The sequence below is a fragment of the Lepidochelys kempii genome, chromosome 19 (genome assembly GCF_965140265.1).
Source record: "Lepidochelys kempii isolate rLepKem1 chromosome 19, rLepKem1.hap2, whole genome shotgun sequence".
NCBI classification, from domain to species: domain Eukaryota; kingdom Metazoa; phylum Chordata; order Testudines; family Cheloniidae; genus Lepidochelys; species Lepidochelys kempii.
The window spans coordinates 10,899,416-10,922,932 of record NC_133274.1 but is presented as its reverse complement, the minus strand read 5'-3'; the positions used below and the strand labels follow the sequence as shown (position 1 = coordinate 10,922,932).

Sequence of the window (23,517 nt, the reverse complement as noted above, 5' to 3'; positions counted from 1 at the left end):
AGCAGGCTGGAAAATGTGCACAAGGTCCAGGGACTGTGGAGCAGGTGTACAAAGACCAGGGGCAGCATCCCTGCCCATGGGACAGGCTGCAAAGGCCGGAGCAGATCCCCAGCCGAAGGGCAGGGGTAGCTCAGACATGCAAGACCCAGGCAGATCCCCAGCCTGTAGCTCAGGCGTGCAAGACCTAGCCCGTAGCTCAGGCGTGCAAAGTCTGGGGCAGCTCCCCAGCCCGTAGCTCCGCCGTGCGAGGCCCGGGGCACCTCCCCAGCCCGTAGCTCCGCCGTGCGAGGCCCGGGGCAGCTCCCCAGCCCGTAGCTCAGCCGTGCGAGGACCGGGGCAGCTCCCCAGCCCGTTGCTCAGCCGTGCGAGGACCGGGGCAGCTCCCCAGCCCGTAGCTCAGCCGTGCGAGGCCCGGGGCAGCTCCCCAGCTCGTAGCTCCGCCGTGCAAGGACCGGGGCACCTCCCCAGCCCGTAGCTCCGCCGTGCGAGGCCCGGGGCAGCTCCCCAGCCCGTAGCTCAGCCGTGCGAGGCCCGGGGCAGCTCCCCAGCCCGTTGCTCAGTCGTGCGAGGCCCGGGGCACCTCCCCAGCCCGTAGCTCAGCCGTGCGAGGCCCGGGGCAGCTCCCCAGCCCGTTGCTCAGTCGTGCGAGGCCCGGGGCAGCTCCCCAGCCCGTAGCTCCGCCGTGCGAGGCCCGGGGCAGCTCCCCAGCCCGTAGCTCCGCCGTGCGAGGCCCGGGGCACCTCCCCAGCCCGTAGCTCAGCCGTGCGAGGCCCGGGGCAGCTCCCCAGCCCGTAGCTCAGCCGTGCGAGGCCCGGGGCAGCTCCCCAGCCCGTAGCTCCGCCGTGCGAGGCCCAGGGCACCTCCCCAGCCTGTAGCTCCGCCGTGCGAGGCCCGGGGCAGCTCCCCAGCCCGTAGCTCAGCCGTGCGAGGCCCGGGGCAGCTCCCCAGCTCGTAGCTCCGCCGTGCGAGGCCCGGGGCACCTCCCCAGCCCGTAGCTCCGCCGTGCGAGGCCCGGGGCAGCTCCCCAGCCCGTAGCTCAGCCGTGCGAGGCCCGGGGCAGCTCCCCAGCCCGTTGCTCAGTCGTGCGAGGCCCGGGGCACCTCCCCAGCCCGTAGCTCAGCCGTGCGAGGCCCGGGGCACCTCCCCAGCCCGTTGCTCAGTCGTGCGAGGCCCGGGGCAGCTCCCCAGCCCGTAGCTCCGCCGTGCGAGGCCCGGGGCAGCTCCCCAGCCCGTAGCTCCGCCGTGCGAGGCCCGGGGCAGCTCCCCAGCCCGTAGCTCAGCCGTGCGAGGCCCGGGGCACATCCCCAGCCCGTAGCTCAGCCGTGCGAGGCCCGGCACAGGTCAGGTGCATTATCTGTGTTTGAAAGGAGCGCACGGAGCCCCAAATCCCATGCTCCTCTGTTGATTTTACCCTGCCCGATTGCAGCAGAAGGGCATGTCCCCCTTGGGGCCAGCCAGGGGTCAGCCTGAGACCAGACCATTTGCGTCGAATGAAAGGGTTAGCGAGACGCCTTCAATCCTTGCCTCGGTCCCAGAGCTTTGGGCCAAATCCAGCCCATGCCATAGGCATATGCAACACACGCTGGTTTCCATCAGAGCAGCCCCGCTGTGGCATTCTTACTGTGGCCCCGATACCATGGTGATGGGCACATCAGAAATCTACAGCCCGTGCCAGCTGGGGGAGCTCTGAGTGAGTTAGCTGTCCAGGGTGGGGGAGAGGAATCAGGGGGTGGGAGGTGCAGACACGGGGCTGGGGGCTCTGAGCTGAATCTAAGCTGCAGGCTGTGCAGGGAAGGTCCCGCTCTCTGGGCTAAACGCCTCTTCTCTTCCCTTTGCAGAGAGCTCAAGTGTAACAGCCGGAGCAGCAAGGCCGAGGGTAAGTGCCATTCCTGGGGCCTTTCATCCAGCCCGGGCCCTGTGGCCCAGCTGTGGGGCAGCCACAGGACTGGTTGGGGGGCAGTTTGGTATCGGCAGCCTCACTCCTGTAAACGATTCCCAGCAGCTCCCGTTTCCCTGCCCCTGCGGGTGGGCTCTTCCCAGAAGGGATTTCAGTGCTGACCCCGTACCGGAGCTGGGGCAGGGAGCTCTGTGGGTAAGGGGGCCCCAAGGATTCCTGGGATGCTGCCATAGAGATGGGTAGGGGTCCGGCCCTGGCAGGCTTCCGCTGCGGGGGAAGGATTTTGCTAGCGGGCATCGGCTGTGGCTTCTGTGTCGGGGAGGGGTGGGGGGTATCACAGCATTGCGTTTGTGATGGGATCTAGCTTGGCTAGTAGGAGACGCTTTCCAGCTCTCGGGGGGCTCAGCTCTGGAGCAGGAACCTTAGGGCGCTTGTGGGATCCCCGTTTTTGCAGCTTTTTAAGAACAGGTTGGACAAACACCGGCAGAGACGGTCCAGGTGTACCACGTCCGTCCCTTCCAGCCCTCCCCAGGAGGCATCGCTGTACCATGCTTTATGGAGCATTCACCCCTCCACTGGAAGCCCGCAGGGTGCCAAGCTAGTTGGCCCAGCACTGCCCTGACCTGCATTAAGAGTCTGACTTTGCTTCTCTGCCTGTTTCAGGTCCATGCATTGGCTTCTCCGACACCCATGTCAGCAACTGTTCCACCAAGAGGCATCCAGGAGAGGAGGAGTTCAGGATGCGCGTGAAGCCCCCAGGCCCAGTGGTGACATCTGGTGCCATCCGCAGCTCACCTGACTACGTCCGCGAGCCCAAGTTCTACCAGGCAGGGCATCCTGGGCAGAGGCCAGCAGCGTGCCCAGCAGAGAAGGCCTTATCCTGCAGCGTGCTGAGCTTCCCTGAGGGTTCCTGCCCGGCGCTGGGCAGGGAGCACCAGTCCGGCTCGCTGCTCCATGGGGACCCGGCCGACAGGTGCCAGAGCCTCCACGCCCTTGGTCCCACCAAGGGAGAGGACTTCTCCTCGACCAACGCTTTGGGCTGTGCCAGTGACCCCCGGATCCTGGTGGGGGGCCTGGATGAGACAGCCACCCACGACCGCGCCCCCAAGACCTTCTCCAATGCGACGCTGGCCTCTGGCCGCTGCAACGTCGACAACATCGTCTCGCTGCTGAAGAGCAAGTGTGGCAACGGGAGAATCAACCTCCACCCGGTGGTGCAGCTGATCGACATCATGAAGGACCTCAACCGGCTCTCCGAGGACCTGAAGAACAGTGGCGTCCATCTGGACTGCGGCAACCTGCGGCTTAACAGCCACCCAGCCCCCAGTGAGGAGAGCCGGACGCCGGCCAGTGCCGGGGACCGAGATCTCCAGTACAGCTTCTTCTCCTCAGCCACGCTGGCCAACAGCATTCGCAGCCCGGAGGAGAGGGTGGCACAGTGCAACGCCAAACCTGAGCCACCCAGGCAGACTCACCCGGCCCCCTCTGAGGAGGAGATGGAGGGGGGCAGAGAAAGTCCCCAGCCGCCAGGATGCCAGAGCAGTGCTGCCCCGGCCTCGAAGCCAGCCGGCAACCAAGACGAAGCCAGCTGCTCCGAGCCAGACACCACGGATTACTCTGAGCTGGCTGACGCAGATATACTGAGCGAACTGGCCTCTCTGGGCTGCCCAGGGGCCCAGTTGCTGGAGTCTCAGTCTCTGGAGCCCCAGCCCCAGTTGCTGTCAGCCCAGGAGCTCGATTCCCAGTCCCAGTTACTAGATTCTCAGTCTCTCGAGTCTCAGCCTCGGCTACTAGATGCCCAGACTCTGGATCCCCTGCCCGAGTCCTTGGAGCTGCAGAGTCTAGAGCCGCTGCCAGAGTCGCTGGGGCTCCAGTCTCTAGAGCCCTTGTCCGAGTCTCTGGAGCTCCAGTCTCTAGAGCCCTTGTCAGAGTCTCTGGAGCTTCAGTCCCTGGAGCCCCTGTCTGAGCCTCTGGGACTCCAGGCCCTGGATACTCTGCCCGAATCACTGGACCCCCAGCTCTTAGACTCCCAAGCCCAGCTGCTAGATCCCGAAGCCCAGTTACTGGACCCTCCGTCTCTAGAGCCCCTGCCCAAGTTGCTGGAGCCGCAGCCCCAGCTCATGGCAGCCGAGCCCCTGGGGTCCCATCCGCTGCAGCCCCGCCTCAGTAGCTGCCAACTGGGGGAGGTGATGAAGCGGGGCTCCTGCGCGGGGCGGGGCGCGGGGCGGGGCGGGGACGACCACCGGAAATACGCGCTGCGCAGAACAGACAAACCAAAGATGCTCGGGCGGCGGCGGCGGGCGGGGCGGGGTCGGAGGGTGGACGTCTCTGCCGAGAGCCGAGTCCTTCCCCTGGCCATGCCAGCGGAGCTAGCCCCGGGGCCGCCCGAGCCCAGCGTATCCATCCTGCTGGCGGCTCCCGCCCCGGAGGCCGACGACGTCCAGAAGGCCGCCCTGCAGGCCAAGAAGGGCAAATGCCGCGGGGTGCGCAAGATGGTGGTGAAGATGGCCAAGATCCCCGTCTCCTTGGGGAGGAGGAACAAGACCACCTACAAGGTCTCCTCCCTCAGCAGCAACCTGAGCGTGGAGGGCAAGGAGCTGACGGCCCGCACGTCCATGGAGCCCACCCCGCTGCTGAAGATGAAGAACAATGGCCGCAATGTGGTGGTGGTCTTCCCCCCTGGGGAGATGCCCATCATCCTAAAGCGCAAACGGGGCCGGCCCCCCAAAAACCTGCTGCTGGGGCCAGGCAAGCCCAAGGAGCCCACCCCGGAGGTGAAGAAGAGGAGGAGGAGGAAGCAGAAGCTGGCCTCGCCCCAGCCCTCCTACATCGCCGACACCAACGACAGCAAGGCCGACTACTCGGATGTGCTGGCCAAGCTGGCCTTCCTGAACCGGCAGAGCCAATGCTCAGGGCGCTGCTCCCCACCGCGCTGCTGGACCCCCAGTGAGCCCGAGTCTATCCACCAGGCCCCCGACACACAGAGCATCTCCCACTTCCTGCACAGGGTACAGGGCTTCCGCCGGCGCGGGGGCAAGGCGGGGGGCTTTGGCGGCCGGGGAGGGGGCCATGCTGCCCGCTCGTCCCGCTGTTCCTTCAGCGACTTCTTCGAGGGCATCGGGAAGAAGAAGAAGGCCCCCGCGGCCGTGCACGCCGACCCCGTCCACCCGCGCAAGAGGGGCCGGCCAGAGCCGGATCCCTTGGGGAAGCCCAAGCGGAAGAGGCGAGCCCGCAAGAATGGGGTGCTCTTTCCAGAGCAGAACCCCAGCCAGAACTTCAGTGACAGCACCTCGGAGTGGGCCGGGGACAAGGGGAGCCCGTGGGCACCCCACCACAGCCACCTCTCCAGCCAGGCTAGCAGGAACTGCAGCTACCAAGGTGCAGAGTCCCGGGCGTTCCACTCCTCGGCGCTGGAGTCCAGCTCTTCCAGCCGGGCCGGCTTCTTCACCGGGAGCAACCCATCCTCCCAGACGGAGGTCAACCAGGAGAGGCACAACCTCTTCACCGGCTACTTCCGCTCCCTGCTGGACTCGGACGACTCCTCGGACCTGCTGGACTTTGCCCTCTCAGCCTCGCGGTCCGAGTCCCGGAAGTCCTCGGCCACCTACACAGCTCCGCCCAACGCCATGCCCAGCCAGCGGGGCCTGGCCTCCTACCCAGGCAGGAGCACCAAAGTCACACCCACTGCTGCCGCCACCACTGAGACACCCTTCCACGCGGTCCTGCCAAGCCGGCAGTCCTTCTCCCACAGCCGGGCAGCCGGCTACGGGGTCTCCCAGGCCGCCTCAGACTGCCGCGGGGCTGACGCTTTCCAGAAGCTGGTGCCGCCCTCGGCCGTCTCCAGGTCGCCCACCGCTCACCCCACCGCCACCGCCAGCTACGCCCAGTATGGCAGCTACGGCTCGGGGCAGAGTGTGACGGCCTCCAGCATGTTCCAGCCGGGAAAGCAGTACCCCGCTGCCCAAGACTGTCCAAACAACAAGGACTGCAGCTTCGCCTACGGCAGCGGGAACAGCCTCCCTTCGTCCCCCAGCAGCGCCCACAGCGCTGGCTACGCCCAGCAGACAGTGGGGCCCAGCTTGCCACTCAGCAAGGCCTCCTTCTTCACCAGCTCTGAGCCAGGCCAGTTCTCCGGCTCCTCACACACGCCCCTAAGGTGCGACAGCCGGGCCAGCACCGTGTCCCCCGGCGGCTACATGGTCCCCAAAGGTTCAGCTTCTTTCCAGCCCTCGTCCGAGAACTGCCGACAGTTCCCCAGCGCTGCCCAGTGGACTTTCCGACAAGGCTACGGTGGGCTGGACTGGAGCTCCGAGGCCTTCAGCCAGCTCTATAACCCGGGCTTCGAGTGCCACATCAACGAACCCAACGTCATCCTGGACATCTCCAACTACACCCCCCAGAAGGCCAAGCAGCAGACGGTCTCGGAGACCTTCTCTGAGTCCTCCTCTGACAGCACCCAGTTCAACCAGCCAGCTGGGTACAGGCGGGCCAACAGCGAGGCCTCGTCCAGCGAAGGCCAGTCCAGCCTGTCCAGCTTGGAGAAGCTCATGATGGACTGGAACGAGGCCTCCTCGGCCCCGGGTTACAACTGGAACCAGAGCGTCCTGTTCCAAAGCAGTTCCAAACCCGGGCGGGGAAGGCGGAAGAAGGTGGATATGTTCGACGCCTCCCATCTGAACTTCTCCTCCTCTTCCTCCTCCTCCTCAGTGTATCCATCCAAGAGGAGCACGGGGCCCAGGCAACCACGAGGCTCCCGAGGGGCCTGCGCCTCCAAGAAGGAGCGGGGCACGGGGAAGGCCAAGTTCCCCACCAAAGCCCAGCAGGTCAACGCACTGTTTCAAGAGAGCACGGACTTGGGGCTGGATTATTACAGCGGTGACAGCAGCATGTCCCCGCTCCCCTCCCAATCCCGGGGCTTCGGGCTCGGCGAGCGAGAGCCGGGCGACTACGCTGGGCCCTACTCCATGAACCCCTCCACCCCTTCGGACGGGACCTTCGTCCAAGGCTTTCAGAGCGATTCCCCCGGCCTGGGCCAGACGGACTTGGAGAGCAAACACTTCCCCGCCCTGCCACACCAGCTGGCTGCCCCGAACCAGCAGACTGTGTTCGAGGCCAGCTTGCAGAAAGCCTTCTCGCCCAACTGCTCCCCGACCCTGGCCTTCAAGGAGGACCTGCGGCCGAGCGACATCCGCAAGCTGCCGGCCTGCGAATCACTCAAGCACAGCATGCCGGGGAGCGGCCTGCCCCACCCCGCGCACATGGCCTGCCGAGACCTCCCCATGCCTCAGCCCCTCTACGACTCCCCCAGCTGCAAAAACCCCAGCTACTGGTACTCACCCAACTCCAGCACCAGGAGCCCCCCCTACGACAACAAAACCGGGGCCGGCCTGCTGGTGGACTTCATGGGGAGGGCTGACGCCTCCTGCCTCAACCCCCACCTGAGCAACACCAACACCTCCAAGGGCGAGAAGGAGCCTCTCGAGATGGCCAGGGCTCACCACCGGGGGGCGTACGCTTGCCCCTTGATGAATGACTTGAATATCTCCCCAGTACCGAGAGACTCTATGTTGCAGCTGCAGGACAACTACAGGTACCCGAGCTTCCCGCCCCAAGGGCATCCGATCATGGCCGCGGCCCAGAAGAGCGGGTTTTTGGGTCCAATGGTAGAGCAACACCCCGAGGACACTTTTACAGTCACCTCATTGTAGTGTCATCTAAAGTGCCAACCGGACAACGAGGTTTTGTTACAGGGTAGGTTCTGGGGGGGTTCGGGGGGAGGGGAGGCACCGAGCTTGGCCCCTAATGCCCGGGGACGCAGGCCTGGGCCACCACGTTGGGAGAGCACAGCTAATCTTGGAGGATAAAGTGGGAGGGGGCAAGGATCAAGGGAAGGAATGGAGGGGGAAGCCCCGCGGGACAAGGGGGGGGCAATGAATGGATGGTTGGGGGGGTGAGCTCAGCTTGGGCTGGGGAGCGGATCCCCCAGCAAGGCTCAGGTGACAGGCTCGGGGTCTCGCGAGAATGCCCAGAGCGGAACCGGTGCTGCTCACGTGTTCGTGTTTCTGCCGACACATGGGCACAGGACCTCTCACGTTACCCAGTCGGGGAGGTGACACCCTGATGCTAGTGTCTCTATGCGTCTAGCTGCAGTATGTAGAGGAGAGCCGTCCCTCGAGGATCAGGGTGCAGGGAGAGGACTGTGTATCCCCCTCGACGGTGCCATAGAGGTTTCAGAACAGAACTGGCTGCTCCTTGGGCTGGTCTCACTTTCTGTAACTGGGACCTGGGCATCCTACCCCCCTGGATTTGCCAGCCAGTGGCTATGCACAAGCACCAGGACACCCTTCCAGCTGCGGTGGGGTTATCTTCCATGAGAAAGCCTGATCCCCAAACTTGAACCCAGGGTGCTGTCAGGAGCCAGCTATCCTCGCTGGCTCTCTGGAGCTTGGGTTGCTAGGAGGGACTGTGCATTTGTTTGCAGAGTGTGATAACTGTCCAATCCCTCCGGGCTGTCGAGGAGGCTCTGAGGATCCTGTGCGGGCTACAGCAGAGAGGAGAGCCCTGCCCTGCTTTGCACCTGCTCCCCCTACATCTCCTCGCACGGAATTTGCCTAAGCATCCCAACCAGTGGTCCAAGCTTAGTTCCAGGCCCCAGGTTTCCATAGCCACTTAGGGCTTGGAGAGCTCCCTGTTTCCTCATCCCGCCACCGCCCCGGGCTATTTGATCCCTTTCCCAGTGAGTCCATTTGCACCCAGACCATGCTCCATGCCCTATTCACAATAGAGATCATCCAGCCTTTCACTTCCAGGCACCAGCTGATGGCTGCAGGGGCAGGAGGCATTGCTTCCCATGCAGAACATTGCACGAGGGCTGAGGGGCATTGACGGGGACGGTTTGTCATTAGATCGGCCAGAGGCAGGACATGGGAGGTTATTGACCAGTAGGTGTAATCCAGCAAATAGCCTTGAACCAGACTATATAGACTTGATGGGCAGGGCCCAGGATGTAAAGATCTATGGCCCAGGTTGGTGCAAAAGGCCCATTGGCTTCAACTGCTCTTCCTGGGTATAAACTAACTGAGGGCAAGATTTGGAAGGTATGTGGGCTGGGATCTCCGCTCTCTGGGGAGTGAGATGGTTTGGAACAGGGAGACTCTGTTCTAACATCGGCCTCCTCTCTTCCCCACACACACACAGGTATAAATCAGGAGTAACTCCACTGAAGCCAGGGGAAAGCCAGAGGGAGAGGGGTAGGTCCGTCTTTGTGGGCCCTGGGAGAGCTGGCTCTGCCACAGATGTCCTGGGTGGTCTTGGGCATGTCACTTAGGCCCAGCTCCCATTTAGCATATGAATAAGGACTGGATCTCCCGAAATGCCCAGCGCTCAGCATGCCACTTGGAGCCAGATTTTCCTAAGAGTTCTGAGCTCGTCTGCAAAACAGGCCACTTATTGCACTGCCCCAGTCTCTCTCGGCATAAAATGAGGCTTTCATTTGTCTTTTTAATTTGTCTTTCATTTCTCCTACCGTGTGAGCCTGATTCTCATTTACACTCTGGCCACTTGATGCTGCTCTGGAAGAGCAGTTCACATTCCCATGGACTTTATGGCCTCTTTACGCTCCCAACGCCGTGTGAAGGGGCCTTAGTGTAAACAAGAATCGGGCCCGTTGTCAGGGTTACTGTTAAAACCAGAAGCTTTTTGGAGCAGGGGCTGTGTCTCACCACGTGTATATACAGCACCCGGCACAATGGGTTCTGATCTCTACTGAGCTGTCTAGGGGTGACCGTAACGCGTATCATCAGTAATCTCCAAGGGGATAGGCTGTGTTTGTTGTGTCCTCTTCTCACCCCGCTGTTCTGTCTCTCTCTTTTTCAGAGCTAATTTAGCCAGCACTTTTTCTGGAACACTTTTCAAGTTCTGTATTTAACTGAGATCGAGAACTGTTTGTTTGCTTTTCTAAAAAAAAAGAAAAAAAAGAAAAAGAAAGCAGAGAAGAGGAAGAGAGAAGCCCCCTGTTTTTTTAACAATAAGAACTCGCTCCGTCTCTGAACAACGTGGCTGTGATTTTTGGACCAAGCCGTGTTGTCGTGTCCGTCCCCTGTCCCCCGTCCCCCCCGCACACACCTCCTGCTCCACCGCCTCTCGCAGAAAGACAATCGGACAGCAGCCGCCTCCTTCCCGCCCCCGCCTGCATGCGTGTGAGCTGACAGAGGGAAGGCAGCAGAACACAACTCGGGACAGCGATGGGAGGGGCTGGGGGGGGTGGGGCTGGGATTTTTTGTTGGTTGGTTTGATTGGTTTTTCTACAAAAATAAATGAGATCTGTGAACTCGAACGAAAAACTCACGGATGCCGACCGAGGACTTGGCTACGTCCCCTCTTCCGCCACTTTTGCTGTTTTGGAGGGTTTCTTTTATTTTTTGTTCCCCAGTGTGTTTGTTTTTGGGGGTATTTTTGTTGCTTGATTTTTTTTTTATTTTTTTTTTTTTGGAGAGCCAAATATATATATATATATTTATATATTATATATATATATATATATTAAAAACTCCACCAGTGGATCTTGGAGACACACCTATTGCCTGGTAAGTAACTGAGCAGGATCTCCCGTCCCCCTGCTATGTCTTTTCTGCCCCCCAGACCCGCTTCCGGGAGCTGGGGTGTGTGTGTGTGTGTGTTAGGGGTCGTCCCTCTCCCCTGTTGACTCTTGGGGGGCTGGAGTCAGCCGCTCTGTGCCGTTATCAGAGTCGGCTCAGGTTGGTGATTGCTGCGGAGGGCTGAATTAATGGGGGAGCTAACTGTGGGTGGGAAGGGGAAGGCCTCTGTGTCCCGCAGCCGGTGTGGACCGGGGAAGGCTGTTGGTTGAGTTACTCTGTGAGTTTTGTAGCGGAAACCTAAAGCTGTGCCCTGAAGAAAGGGCCCCCGCAGACTGTGGCGTGGCGTTAGTCCTTCCTGGGCTGGGGGGCAAGCCAGACACCCCGTGGGGCGGCAGAGGGGGTCCCAGCACCACGGCCAGCCGAGATCAGTGGACAGGCTCCTGGGGTTTGGCACGACCCCCAGTGTAGCTCGTGGGCGGAGAGGAAGGGACGCTCCAAAATGCAGTGAGGACGCTGCCTCCCTCGCGCTCCCCAGGTCTGTTCGTGTCTCACTCATGGAACTAGGAGCTAGATTCTCCCCTCGCTCGCCCTTGTGGGCGTCACAGCAGCTGGGCTGGGTCTGGCCCTGCGTGTCTGAGATCGGATCTGAGCTGCCCTGCATTCCCCTCTCTCTCTCCTCTTCCCCATTACACGGTCTCCTTCCCCCTAGCTCTCCTCTCCCATCACCCCCTCCCGGCTAGTGCCCCCTCAACCACCGTAGGGCTGATGAGATGGAAGATCCTCACACACCTGCAGGCACCCGGATTTCAGCGTGGCCTGAGTGGGCCAAGATCTGCACTTACCATCCCTGTTCGGGGAGGTTTTTGATGCTCGGGGAGCAGCCTTCGCCCCCAGCAGGACACGTGAAATGTTCTCCGTCCCTGTTCATGGCGAGACTGGTAGAAGCACGGACGCGTGCATCTCCAGCCACAGACATAAAGGGCTGGGTTTGGGCCCACTCGCCCGCTGTGCAGGGGTCAGGTGAGAGGGGGCAAGAAGCCCTTTCCTTCAAACTTCACCCCATGCAGCAGGCAGTCATCACCCCGGATCTTACATTCCCGGGGTGTATTGGGAAAAAGGGGGGCTTACAGCTGCTGGCCCAGTGCAAGGTTAACAACATTCTCCCTGTGAGGCTGTTCTGGGGGTGGAGTTTGAGGGGAGGTGGATCTGTGAAGTGGGACTGGAAGACCCGGGGGTACCGTCCGTGCTGATGGGAGGGCAGGCGATTCTCACCGGGGCCATAAACTGGTCACTCCAGGGCTGTAGGAGGGATTCTCCCCCATCCCCCGTACTTGGCCAGGTGCCCTGTGGGTCTGGGTGGTGGGAGGCCCTGTCTGAAGCATCAGTCACTGACTGCTGCTGTCAGTGGATCCTGGCTCCCGAGGCCTCCGCTCGCATGGGTTGTTCAGTGAAGGAGGCTGTTGGCTTTGGGATTTGTGCCTAAATCAGGGGTCAATAGGAAGGGCCGTAACACGCTGTCCCCATGCCTCCTGGGCTCTTCAGCTCAGCCTGATTTTGACTGGCAACCACCTATTGCAGGGACCACCCATGGTGCTGGGCTTGCGTCTCCGCTCACCTTCCCATGGCCCTGCACTGATTTCAGCGGCGTCGCTCCTGATTTACACCAGTCTCCGCATCCCATCCAGCTCCCACTGCCGTCAACAGGAGTCTTTGCGTTGGCTCCTTTGGGAGCCGGATCAGGCTGCCGGGGAGAGGAGAATCAGGGCCGTGGAGAAACGGTTCTGCTGCGCCCCCTCGGCAGGCTGCCTCCGCTAGGCAAAGGGGCAGCCGGCGGCTCCATGTGGCTGGAGTCGCTGGCTATGGAACTTGGTGTGAAAAACAGGGCACTTGCTGGTTTCGGGGGGTGCGCGCCTGTTTGCATGTGCCCATGCGTGTTGGTGTGGGGGGCACATGGTGTGGGGGGGAGAGACACACGTTAGTGGACGGGTGTCCATATTTGCATGTCCGTGTGTGCACATGCGTGTCTGTGGGCATGCGTGGTTGTGGGTGGGGGGCTTGTCTGAATGCCTGTCTGTGTGTAGAACCCTGTTTCTTTGCCTTGTCTTCAGATCAGTGCTTCTTCTGCACTGGGAGCCTCTCTGGCCAGGAGCTGGCCACAAGCCCTTCCCAGCTGGCAGTATAGGAAGGGTAGGCTGGCTGCCAACCCATGACCCCGTCCGTGCCCCCCAGGGTAAGAACCCATGACTTGGATCCTCTGTCAAAGCCCGCTGCCTTGGGTTCCCTACGTTCAACCACTCATGCATGTAATGGTCCTCACGCAAGGGCTGATAGATCCTTCCAGCATGAATCCACTTCATCCCACCCCTCCATTTCCATCCCAGCTCTCTGCCTGGGAAGCCACTGGCTGTTCCCTGCCCCTGCCCATTGCCCTGGCGGGCGGGACCCCTGAGCCTTGCAAAAGGAGGTCCCCTGGGTCCTGAGTCCCAACCCTTCGCCAGGATGCAGTTAGAGCCCTCTGGGGCTAGGTAATTTGGTGCTAATGGTGAGCCAGGTTTGTTTCTCACTTGTTCAGTTTCAGTAAGGGGCTCTCCTTTGACAATGGATCCATGTTGAATTAACAGACCAGAACTGCCTTAGGAAAGGCACATTTAGGGCTCAGGTGAGGCCTTTCACCCGCAGTGGGGATGAAATTTTTGATTATTTTTTTTTAACTCCTCAGCAAAGGGCCCCAAGGGCCTGGTTTTCAGACAAGCTCAGCTTCTCTGTAGGCACCTAATGAAATGGGTCAACTTCCAGCAGTGTTCGGCACCCATTGAGAATCCCCCTCCTGCCCCTCTGAGAACAATGGGGAGTTCCCCCCACACACACCCCACTGAGAACAATGGGGAGTTCCCCACACACATACACCCCACTGAGAGCAGTGGGGAGCCCCCCACACACACACACCCCACTGAGGATGGTGGGAGCTGTCGGGCACTGAGCTGTTGTTATTACAGTCACACCTAGAGGCCCCAGTTGATCCAGGCCCCGTTGTGCTAGGCGCTGTACATTCCCCCAGTGAGAGACGGGCCCAGCCTCAAAGCACTCACAATCTCAATAGACATGGTAGACAAGGGAGGGGGTGGGACAGAGGAGACGTGATGTGCCCAAGACCGAGCAGAGCCTAGAATCCAGGTTCTCCCGACTCCCAGCCCAGTGCCTTGTCCTCTAGCCGGTGCTGCCTCCCCGGCTGCTATGAAAATCTGCACTGAGCTCCCCTGAACCTCCAGCCTCTCATGCCCATGGGCTGATCCTGCAAGGCACTGAGTGCCTCTGAGAACTCCCCAAGGCCTCTCCAGGGCGGGACGGAGACAGCCTTCCCCTTGCCCAGGCAGGAGCCCTCGGTCTCTGGGGCTGGAGAAGTTGAAGCTCTGGGGCCTGGCTGTGGGGCCTGTGGGAGAGTGACAACCAGGCCTGCAGCGCTGTCAACATCTCTAGCTCCCGGAGGGTGGGCACCTCCTCGCCACTGTGCCCCCGTTTCCAAGCCAGCCCCTTCCAGGGGAGGAGGAATGAATCGAAGGGGAGACTGACCCTGGGATGGGGGTCTGAAGGAGCAGCACAGAGGGAGGGGTTTCTGCAGTGCGGGGGGCTGTCTGCGTGTTCGGGGGGGGCGCTTCAGGCAGCGGGGCGACCCTCAGGCTAATGCCCCGTCCTGCGGAGCAAACTCCCGCTGCTCCCATGCCCACCAGCCCTTCTGTGGGCACCGCTCGTCAGAACTCCCCTGGGGGCGCTGGAGTCCTCCGGAGCCGGGGGAGCTGCACGGAGTGACTCCAGCAGAGGATCGGGGCCTGCTGCTGGGAGGACCCCTCCGCAGCAAGCCCAGCCCAGCCCAGCTCCATATCTATGACAACTAGTCTTGGCTCAGGCCTGAGCTCTCCTTGTTCTTCCCCATCCTCGGCGGCCTAGTGGGCTCCTGAGGGGCTACGCCGGCGCATTCCTCCATGTTCTCGTGGCTCCAGATCCTCCTGCTCGCTGGTCTCTCCTGTCCTCCAAAGCTGGGCCCTCTAGGCTCACCGGCAGCTGATGTCGGTGGAGTCACTCAGGTTTTACATCAGTGTAACCCAGAGCGGAACCTGGCCCTTGGAGCGTTTCTTGTAGCGGTTAACACAATGGATGTAGTGCAGGTCTGGTTCCTACATGGGGTCCCCTACTCTGCTGTGGGTGGCCAAGCAGCCGCACCCATGCCCTCCCGCCCCCACCGTACATGTCTGTCTGGTCCTCAAATGCACCCAGGAAAGGTGCCATGGTGCCGACCGGGTACTGCACGTGCCCCCAGGTCCCCGCTGTGAGCTCAGCTCTGGAGAAGATGCATTGGCTCATCTCAGAAAGTCACCTGCCATGCGGCGGGGAAATCTTTGCCCTTCTCCCCATGTGCTTTGGGCCGGGCCTGGCTCCCTTCTGGCTTAAACAGGTTCTGCTGCTCTAGATGCTAAAATGCCTCTGAACTTCAGAATCCTGCCAAACCCCCCGGTTTGAAACAAACTGGGTTCCATCTGGAGCTGTGAAATTGGGCAACCTGGATCTCATCACGGGTGTCAAACGAAAACCAGACCCCTGGCTGACCTAGTGAGACATCTCTCTGACAATGGCCAGGAGCAGACAGGTACTGGCCAGAGCAGACAGTAGATATCCTGTGTGCTCTTTTGCAATCCTACGCCATGAGTAACATTTCTTCCTGACCCCCAGCTCTGAACCAGAAGGACTGAGAGTCCTGGGAATTTGTATCCTACGCTAGTGTGATTGCAGATGGTCATGGTGGGACCCTGAGGTGCAGGTACCTCTGAGCAGCGAAGAGAGACTTTTCATGAGCGGCATGACCCACAACGTTCAGTGGTTCTGCCTCTCAGCCCACGACAAGATGGTGTCATTGTAACGGGCCCGGTCATCTAACAGAACCTCAGCACCAAAGTCTGGATTCGGATCGGGCTTTGAGCTGCACTTGGGACACCTCTATTGACACTATACTGGCCTGATCCCCTCTCGCTGACTCACGCCAGAGTAACCGAGAGCATTCCCAGGCTCACAGGGCGTATATGTAACGGTGAGGAGTGCACGGTGACCTGGCACGGTGCCCAGTGCTGCCAGTGGAGAGGCAGAAGGGGCCTGTGGGTCAGGCGTTGGGCTCGGGTGCAACTGACTTCAGTTCCTGCCTCTGTCTCAGGTTTCCTGTGGGACTTTGTACCAGTGTCCAGTCCCCCCCCCTTCCAAAGAGAGAGAGAACATATGGCCAGCACCTGGCACCTCTGTGTTCCCCCAGCCTTTGTCTGCCAGGTTTATTTAGACGATAAACGGTTTGGGGCAGGGCCTGTCTCTTGTTATAGGTTTGTCTACACTTGAAATACTACAATCACAGCTGTGACACTGTTGCACTTCAGGGTAGATGCTGACTAAAGCCACGGGAGGGGTTCTCCCGTCCGCGGAGGGACTCCACCGCCCCGAGAGGTGGGGGCTAGGTCGACAGAAGAATTCTAGCGCTGTTTCGGGGGTTAGCTCGGCTTAACTCGGGGTGGGTGTTTCACACTGCTGAGCACCATAGTTGGGCCTGGCCTCGGTGTATGTACAGTACCTAGCGCAGTGCCTAGGAACCCCAGCCGTGGACCAGGGGCTGGATGTTCAAAGGTGTTTAGACACCTAAAGATGCAGAGGAGTTGGGCACCATGTGCCCTTCTCTGATTCGCTACTGGTTCTTGTCCCGCCTCATCCTCGTAGTATCGTGCAGTAAGTGACCTGCCTAGCAGCGGCTTTAGGCACCTAAATACTTTCTGCAGCTTTTGACCCCTGTTGTGCTAGACATTGAACAAAAACACAGGCCCTGCCCCCATGGCAAGACCCCCACTGACTGCAGCGGGTGTTGGATCAGACCCATAGCCCTCCAGGGGTGAGCGCGTAGTGTGTCATCAATGTCTGTTTCATGCCAGTGAATGGGTGAAGGCAGGTGTGTGACATTAATTTCCTCTCTCCTTTGTCTTTTGCAGCTTATGTAAACAAATGAGAAGACCCCACCCTGTCCCATCCCAGCCATGAGTTCGCTACACCACAGTCTAGCATCCACCGGCTGCTCTGGGCAGATATTTTTTTGTTGTTTTTTTGGCAGGGGCGTGGGGAGATGGGGCGTGTCCCCCACTCCCAAAGCATCAACGTGCACCAAAATCCCAGCGAGAAGAGTGAAAAGCGTCGCGCCGCCTTTCACCTGCCTGATCTATGCCCCGGGTTGGCCTCTCCGCCTCACTTCTCCAGACCCCTCCCCCACAACTTTCTTCCTCTACCCCACTCTGTTTGGCAGCAGAGATGCCCCCGGTCTGTCCTCTGATTGGCAGCAGAGATGCCCCCCGGTCTGTCCTCTGTTTGGCAGCAGAGATGCCCCCCCGGTCTCTCCTCTGTTTGGCAGCAGAGATGCCCCCCGGTCTCTCCTCTGTTTGGCAGCAGAGATGCCCCCCGGTCTCTCCTCTGTTTGGAAGCAGAGGGATGTCTGTTCGTTTGTTTGTTTTTTTCTGCACAAAACCAGCAATTGTATATACTTTTGAAGAAAAGAAAAATGTAAAAAAAAAAAATCAAAAACAAAAAACCCGCACACGGAAAAAAAATTAAAAAGAAAGAATCCCCCCCCCCCCCAAAAAAAAGTTGAAAGGCAAATATGCAGGCGAAAGAAGCAAAAACCCACCAGTATGCACTGAGACAATTTATTTACAGATCGATCGACAAAAAAAAAAGTAACCATAACCTATTTATTGTATATAATGTTTTATTATAAATCGTGTCTTGTATATTGCATTCTGTACATCTGCTGTGGTTTTGTGATGTGCAAATTCCGCATGGGTTCATTGGGTTTCAGTTGCCTTTTTTATGACGAGGACGACTTTAGTTTTATTTTTGTTATTATTAATAATGTTTTTGGCAGGACACACCCAAAGATCCAAATTTGTATTAAAAAAAAAAAAGGAAGAAAAAGATTTTAAAAAAAAAACCACACACCGCACCCTCTTTGTGGGGGAAGGGGGGGTTGCTTGGCGGGGGGAGGGGAGCTTCAGGGGAGGGGGGGGGTTTGCGGGGCCAGGGTGAAGGAGTTGTCTGAGTTCTTGTTTGCCACTTGTTCGCTACACCAGTATTCCTTCCTCCATGCTTTCCCAGCTGCGCCTGTGAGGAGCTCAGGGGGTGTGTGTGTGCGTGTGTGGGTGGGTGGGTGACTTTTTCTTTTTGCCCCCCCTCTTTATCCCGCCCCCCTCCCCTTTCCCAGGGTTTGGAAACTATGTACAGCTTTGTGGATTGTGCAAAAAACAAAACAAAACAAAAAAAAAAAACAAAAAAAGCCCTCCTGTGTTGTCCGTTACTGCGCAGTGCTTGTATGAAATCCAGCAGAAATCTGGTCACTTTCAGGCGGAGCGCCTGCTCTGAGCATCCTTCATTAAAGACCATGAGCTCCTCCTGCTTTATGATTTCTTTGAAAAGGCCCCCTTGACTCCATACCCCTCGTTCCCCCCAAAAGTCCCTTTCGCTTTCCCACTCGACTGGTCTTTTTGTGTATTTAGGAAGGAATTTTTAATAGGCACTTTTTTATATTAAAAGAAACCTATATATTGAGCGATGAGGCTGCTTTTCTTTGCTTCTGTTAACGGTTGGAGAGGATGATGGGGGGGGTTTAATGGAGTCTGTCTCCCCGCCCTCCCCTCCTGCCCCCCCCCCCGGTGTGCAAGGGGGTTCTGGAGCTCTGCAATGGATTAGCTGGCATGGCGTGAGATGCTGTGATTATGCATTAGCTGGGGGGTTGGGTGTTGGCGGGGGAGGGGGATGGGTGTTGCTTACGAGGCTAGATCCGGAGCTAATGGGAGTTTAAAGCTGCCTGCTGGAAATAACCAGTATCCTGAGTGACAGGCAGCAGCCAAGTGAATGTGATTCACAGTGCCAGGCTTTGCACGCAGCACTGTCAGTATTGGGATTTGGACTGCCAGCCTCTGAGGGGATGTCTGCCCTGCAGCTGGGAGCGGGCCTCGTGTGCCAGCATGCTTAAAATAGCGGCGTGGACCAGGGGGTGAGGTGACTCCAAGCTTGGGTGTCTGGCCCGAGCCTCTACCAGGGCCACAACCTCCACCGTGTTATTTTTAGCACGCTAGCTCGAGCTCGGCTAGTGCGAATCTCTGTGTGGACGTATGCTAGGATCCTTTTCCCAGCCGCTGGTGCAATCACCCTGGTGTTGGTGGGACCCGGGCATTTTTACCACCCTGTGTTCAGCAAAGCGTAGATAACCCAGGGTGGCACTAAACACGCACTGTTGCGGGGAAACCAGTCTGAAATCTAGCTCAGACAAGGCCTGAGTGAGCCTGGAACAGCCTCTTCCAGGGGCAGGGCTCGGGAGATCGGCCTTTGCCCTCCAACGCAGAAGGAGAAAGCAGCCAAGCCAGGTTTCAACCTAGCTCTGAAAAAGTCAACTAGCAAACAGAAGGCTCAGCAAAGAGCTCCGGGGCTCCTCTCTTCTATGGCGGATGAATCGCTGGCGGGAACGTGGAACTCACTAGGAGCTTTGGGGAGGAGAGGCGGCTGCACCAAAGGGCTGAAGCAGGACTTACACGGTGCATAGATCTTGTGGGATTTAAGCAGTGTCTGAGTCTGGCGCTGGGGCTGAATTCCTCGCTTGTTACCAGGCCTGGCTTTGCAAAGGTGCCACTGGCAGGGGGAAGGCGCCTTCTCTTTATCTGCTAAATGGCTTCTGCTTTGTCTCTTTCCTCCCCACCTTCCTCTCCCCTTTCAAATCCTCCCTGTTCCGAGAGGGGGGGTTGGTGCTGGCTCAGTGCAGGCAGGGACAGATGTCAGGATCTGAGGGGGGTGGCTGGGTGCTGCCGGATTCCTGTGTCCAAAGTCATGGCCGGGGGGGGGGGGGGGAACCCGCTGCAGGGTGGATGAGCAGAAATGGGAGAGTCAGGGCTCAGCCGGGACCGTCCCGGACCTGCAGTGGGGAAGGCCAGAGAGGCGCGGGAGGAGGCAGGTGCCAGCGAGCCTGTTTACAGAGGGGCTGTGTTGCCAGTGTGCCCGGTAGCTGGCGCTTTTCTTAAAGCCCCGGCTCCGGGCGTCGTGGAGTGACACAAGAATCTCGGCTTTTATTGGGGGGGTCGGGGGGAGTCCGTTGGTAGTTGTGGTGCAGAGAAGAGCTTGAAAGTGTGACGCGCTGAGCCCGGAAGGCAAAGAAAACAACCCCCCAAGTCTAACTGGGTTAAAAGACCTCATGAGTTTTAACCCTATCTCATAATTTGATGGGCCGGGGAGCGGGGTGGGGACTGATTTTGAATGCTTGAGGTTGGCCATGCAAGATGTAGGGGGAAGAGAGGCAAGAGTTGCCCAGAGCCTCTGTTCCTTACAAGCAGGGATGGAAGTGGCTAGTGGGCCTGGGAGACAGGCTGCAGTCCCTGTTAGTAGCTCTGCTCAGGGCGGGCCAGCAGAGCTGGTGAAAGGCCTGATCCAGCGAAGGGCTGCAGAAACCACATGCTTTTTGGTAACAGCAACCAGGTGCCCAGCTGGGACCAGATTCCTGCCTTTGGACGGGTGCAATTCAGGAGCAGCTCTGCTAAAGCCCTGACCCTGGTGTGGAAGGGGGAGAAGCAGGTTCCAGGAGGGAGAAGGGGAGACAAATAGCAGTGGACGGGGCCGTCAGAGAAAGGTGACAGCTTGGACAAGGAAGGAGGTGAGGGGTGAGCACAGGTCTCCTGGCAGAGCCTTGCACTTCCAGCCCGGTGCATTATAATGCATCACCCATTATAGCAAGGGACAAGGTGAGCAGGAGTGGCGGACAGGCTTAGGGGCTATGGGGAGGGAGGGCACATGGAGGGGCAGCCTGGCCTATTGGGTTTTAATCCCAGCTCATCCTGTGTGACCTTGGGGTGAATCACCTCCGGCCGCCCTTGGTTTTCCTGACTGGGAAATGGGCATAATCAGGAGCTGAAGTACTAGGGGAGGTAAGTGTTGGGAGTCTGCTGTGGCCCCACTGGCCATGGTATCACCCCAAGCAGCTCTGCCTTGGGACTACATTGCCCCTTCTCCCTTGGTGACTGCTGCCTCCTTCTTGCTTTCAGCCTGACACCTAATGAGGAGTAACAGGGTGGAATCAAGAGAAGGAAAATGTAGCCTGCAAAAACCAGGGCCTAACAGTGAGGGAGGGGCCCAGGAGGGTAGTAGAACAAGCTCCCAGGGGAAGAGAGGGAAGCCACATTGCTTGGGACTTTTAAAGCTAGATGGAAGAATATAGTGCTACAGACTAATCCTGCACTGGCAAGGAGGGTATTACGGGGCCTAATTGCTCTTTGCTGTATCTGACATCTGTGTTATCCAGACACTGACTAAACTCATTACTTGGATCAGTAGTGAAATAGGCAACAGTGTTGGCAGCAAGTTGTTATGTTTCAGAGTCAACACCTCATTCAGACGAATGGGGAAATCCGAACCTCTCCGAACTATTCTTCCAGTTTGTCTGTCTGCAGGCGTAGAGACACAGCCCGCCACAGGGGCCCATTTGAAGCGCTTTCTCCACGACCATAAGAGCTGGAAATGGAGGGATTTAAGGAAGAATGAAAGGTTAAAGGCTAACAAAATGGATAGGGCCAATGGAGAAGAACTGGAACTGTGATCCTTGGGAATAGGCAAGCCCCACTCTTCACCCTCAGTGCCCTCTGATACTGGAACACTGGATTCTTTAGCAATTGCAAAGTGCTTTAAGATCTTCTGCTGGAAGGTGGCTTGGAGGTTAAAAGTTTTGTTATTATTATTGTACCTCCTATTTGTCCGATACGCAAAAGCAAGGGGCATAGGAGAGCGACTGCTGTAGCAGGACGATGGTAGCTGGTCCGGTAGTGCAGCTCACATTGTTCTGGGGCATCTCGCGCCTGGAATGCGCTTATCACCGCAGAAGCTGGGAACAGCTGGGTGCTCCCTGACTCAGCGCAAATGTTGTAAATTGGGTGCGGTCATCGAGGTGAGGCAGCAGATTTGGGGGCTAGACAAGGGCAGGCCCCTGTAATGAGCGATGTGATGAGGGGAGGCAGGGGAGGAGGAGATGGCCAGTGGGTGTGGTGGAGTGCAGAGTTCATAGGTGGCTCTCATGGGCTGAGCGGGAGGCAAGGCCGGGGGAGAATGGGTTAGGGAAGGAGGCTTTTGTGGCTGTGGGGAAAAGTCTGACAGGAAGAGGAACGAGCGTGCCCTGCTGAGGGCCAGCCCTGCTCCCCTGTTCATGGAAAAACTCCCATTGATGGCAGTGAAAGCAGCCCTGTGATTCCACTGAGCAGTTATTGCAAGAGACTGAGTGCTCCGGTGTCCCGATGATTTCAGCAGGTGCTCAGCTCCTGGGGGCAGCAGGGCTCCGTGCCTAGCTGGAATGAGCCCCGGGGTCCGGATTTGAGTGCTGGGCATGAAGCCCTGGAAGCAGAGATTCTGTGTCCACCAGCCAGGGAGCAGATCCTGGGACAATCTCCCCCGCCCTGGAGCAGCGGCTGGCGGAGCACGAGGCAGCAGACCCAGGCTGCCCTTGCGCAATGTGACCGTGGCCCCGTGAACATGACTGAACAGCGCACTGCTCCCCTCCCAGCCCGCCTCTCACTCGAGGCAGTGGGGAACTTGCATCAGAGCGGGCGCTCTTTCTCCTGGCCACGGCGCTGCACCCTTTACTGTCCTTTGGTGTCAGGGAGGGATCTGGGCCCCCAGCTCGCAGGACGAAGGGGGCTTTCCAGACCACAGCGACTGGGCGCTTGACAGATAGATTCTCGTCACGCGTCTCCCTGCCAGCGAAGGGAGGGGGTGGGCACGTCGACTTTGGGCTGCAGACAGGTTAAGAAAGAGAGACGGATGGGAAAACCGCCAGTGGCGTCAAGGAGCCTGGTGCGCAAGTTCCAGGAACGGGAAGCTAAACCCACCACCGGCGGCCGGGAGGGAGGAAGGGAGCAGCCTTGGGGCCTGCAGGCTGGAGAGGCTGGCAAAGCACGCCAGCTACCTGTGGGTGGGAAGCTAAACCCGCCACCGGCAGCCAGGAGGGAGGGAACAGCCTTGGGGCCTCTGGGCTGGAGAGGCTGGCAAAGCGCGCCAGCTACCTGTGGGTGGGAAGAGGTTAGCAAGATCCGCAGGGTCATGGCTATTGCAGTTAAGTGCTTTTTGCATTGTTGGGGCGGGGGGGAGGAAGGAGGTTGCCATGGAGAAAAACACATGATCCATACTGATGGACTGGGGGGGATTAGGGGGGGAGTGAGATCTGCTGTAGCGAATATGAGAGGCTTGAAAGACATCTCCACAGTGCCAGGAGAGAATGGGGGGCGGGGGTTGGGACTCTCCGATGCAAACCCCACTTCCCCTTTTTGGGGGGAGTGCTAAACCAGCCTCCTCGGCGGCTCCAGCTCCCCCTCTTTGTCTCTGACCCCCGCATGAGCACACACACACACTTTCTGCCAGCCTTTCCTCACTCCCCCAAGGGAAAGGACACCCTCCCCCACCTCTCTTCTGAAGGCAAAAGAACCTCCCAAGTTCCTGCCTTCCCACTTATGCCATCATGGCCAAATCAAACAAGAGCCTGGAAACAAATCCGAACACCGCCCCCCGCTCGCCCACCCACCCGAGCCACCTGCCAATCTGTCACTTCTGAGCGTGACCCGGTGGTGCCTGGTTTAAAGGGCCAGCACCCCGTCTTCACTGGGCCTAGGCAGACAGATGCAGAGTGGCATTTAAAGGGCCACAGTCCCCGATTGATATTGGCCTGCTGGGAGGGGCTGTGTTTGCGGTGAGTGAAGGGGATGGGCCCAGGAGGAAGCGCTGTGTGGCTTTTTGGAAGGATTGAGTGGGGCTTGGCATCTGGCACCGGCTGCCCTCACATTTGCCTCCCTCCCCATCAGCAAACTGCTCCCCTGCCAGCAGGGCAAACAGAATGGGCCAGTGGGGCCTGAGACAGGCCCTTCACACAGAGTTAGAGGGACTGAGCCCTCACTCCTACATGGTAGGATATGCAGCCGCTTGGAAAGCTTC

At 59.1% G+C, this 23,517-nt stretch overlaps 1 protein-coding gene and 1 long non-coding RNA gene across 6 annotated transcripts in view; both read left to right on the top strand.

Moving 5' to 3' along the window:
• AHDC1 (AT-hook DNA binding motif containing 1) overlaps nt 1-10,034 on the top strand; it is a 104,463-nt gene extending 94,429 nt beyond the window's left edge. For 4 of the 5 annotated variants that reach the window (XM_073318038.1, XM_073318037.1, XM_073318036.1 and 1 more), the window contains 3 exons: nt 1,839-1,876; nt 2,561-7,648; nt 9,773-10,034. In XM_073318038.1, the coding sequence (XP_073174139.1) occupies nt 1,839-1,876; nt 2,561-7,605 (5,083 nt within the window). In that variant the 3' untranslated portion in view covers nt 7,606-7,648; nt 9,773-10,034. The remainder of the gene's footprint in view (nt 1-1,838; nt 1,877-2,560; nt 7,649-9,772) is intronic. The other variant, XM_073318040.1, reaches the window with a different exon arrangement.
• A 455-nt stretch (nt 10,035-10,489) lies between these two features.
• LOC140900566 (uncharacterized) lies at nt 10,490-17,451 on the top strand. Its single transcript, XR_012155663.1, has 2 exons — nt 10,490-12,724; nt 16,509-17,451. It is a non-coding gene; the product is annotated as an uncharacterized lncRNA (long non-coding RNA).
• Nucleotides 17,452-23,517: the final 6,066 nt, after the last annotated feature.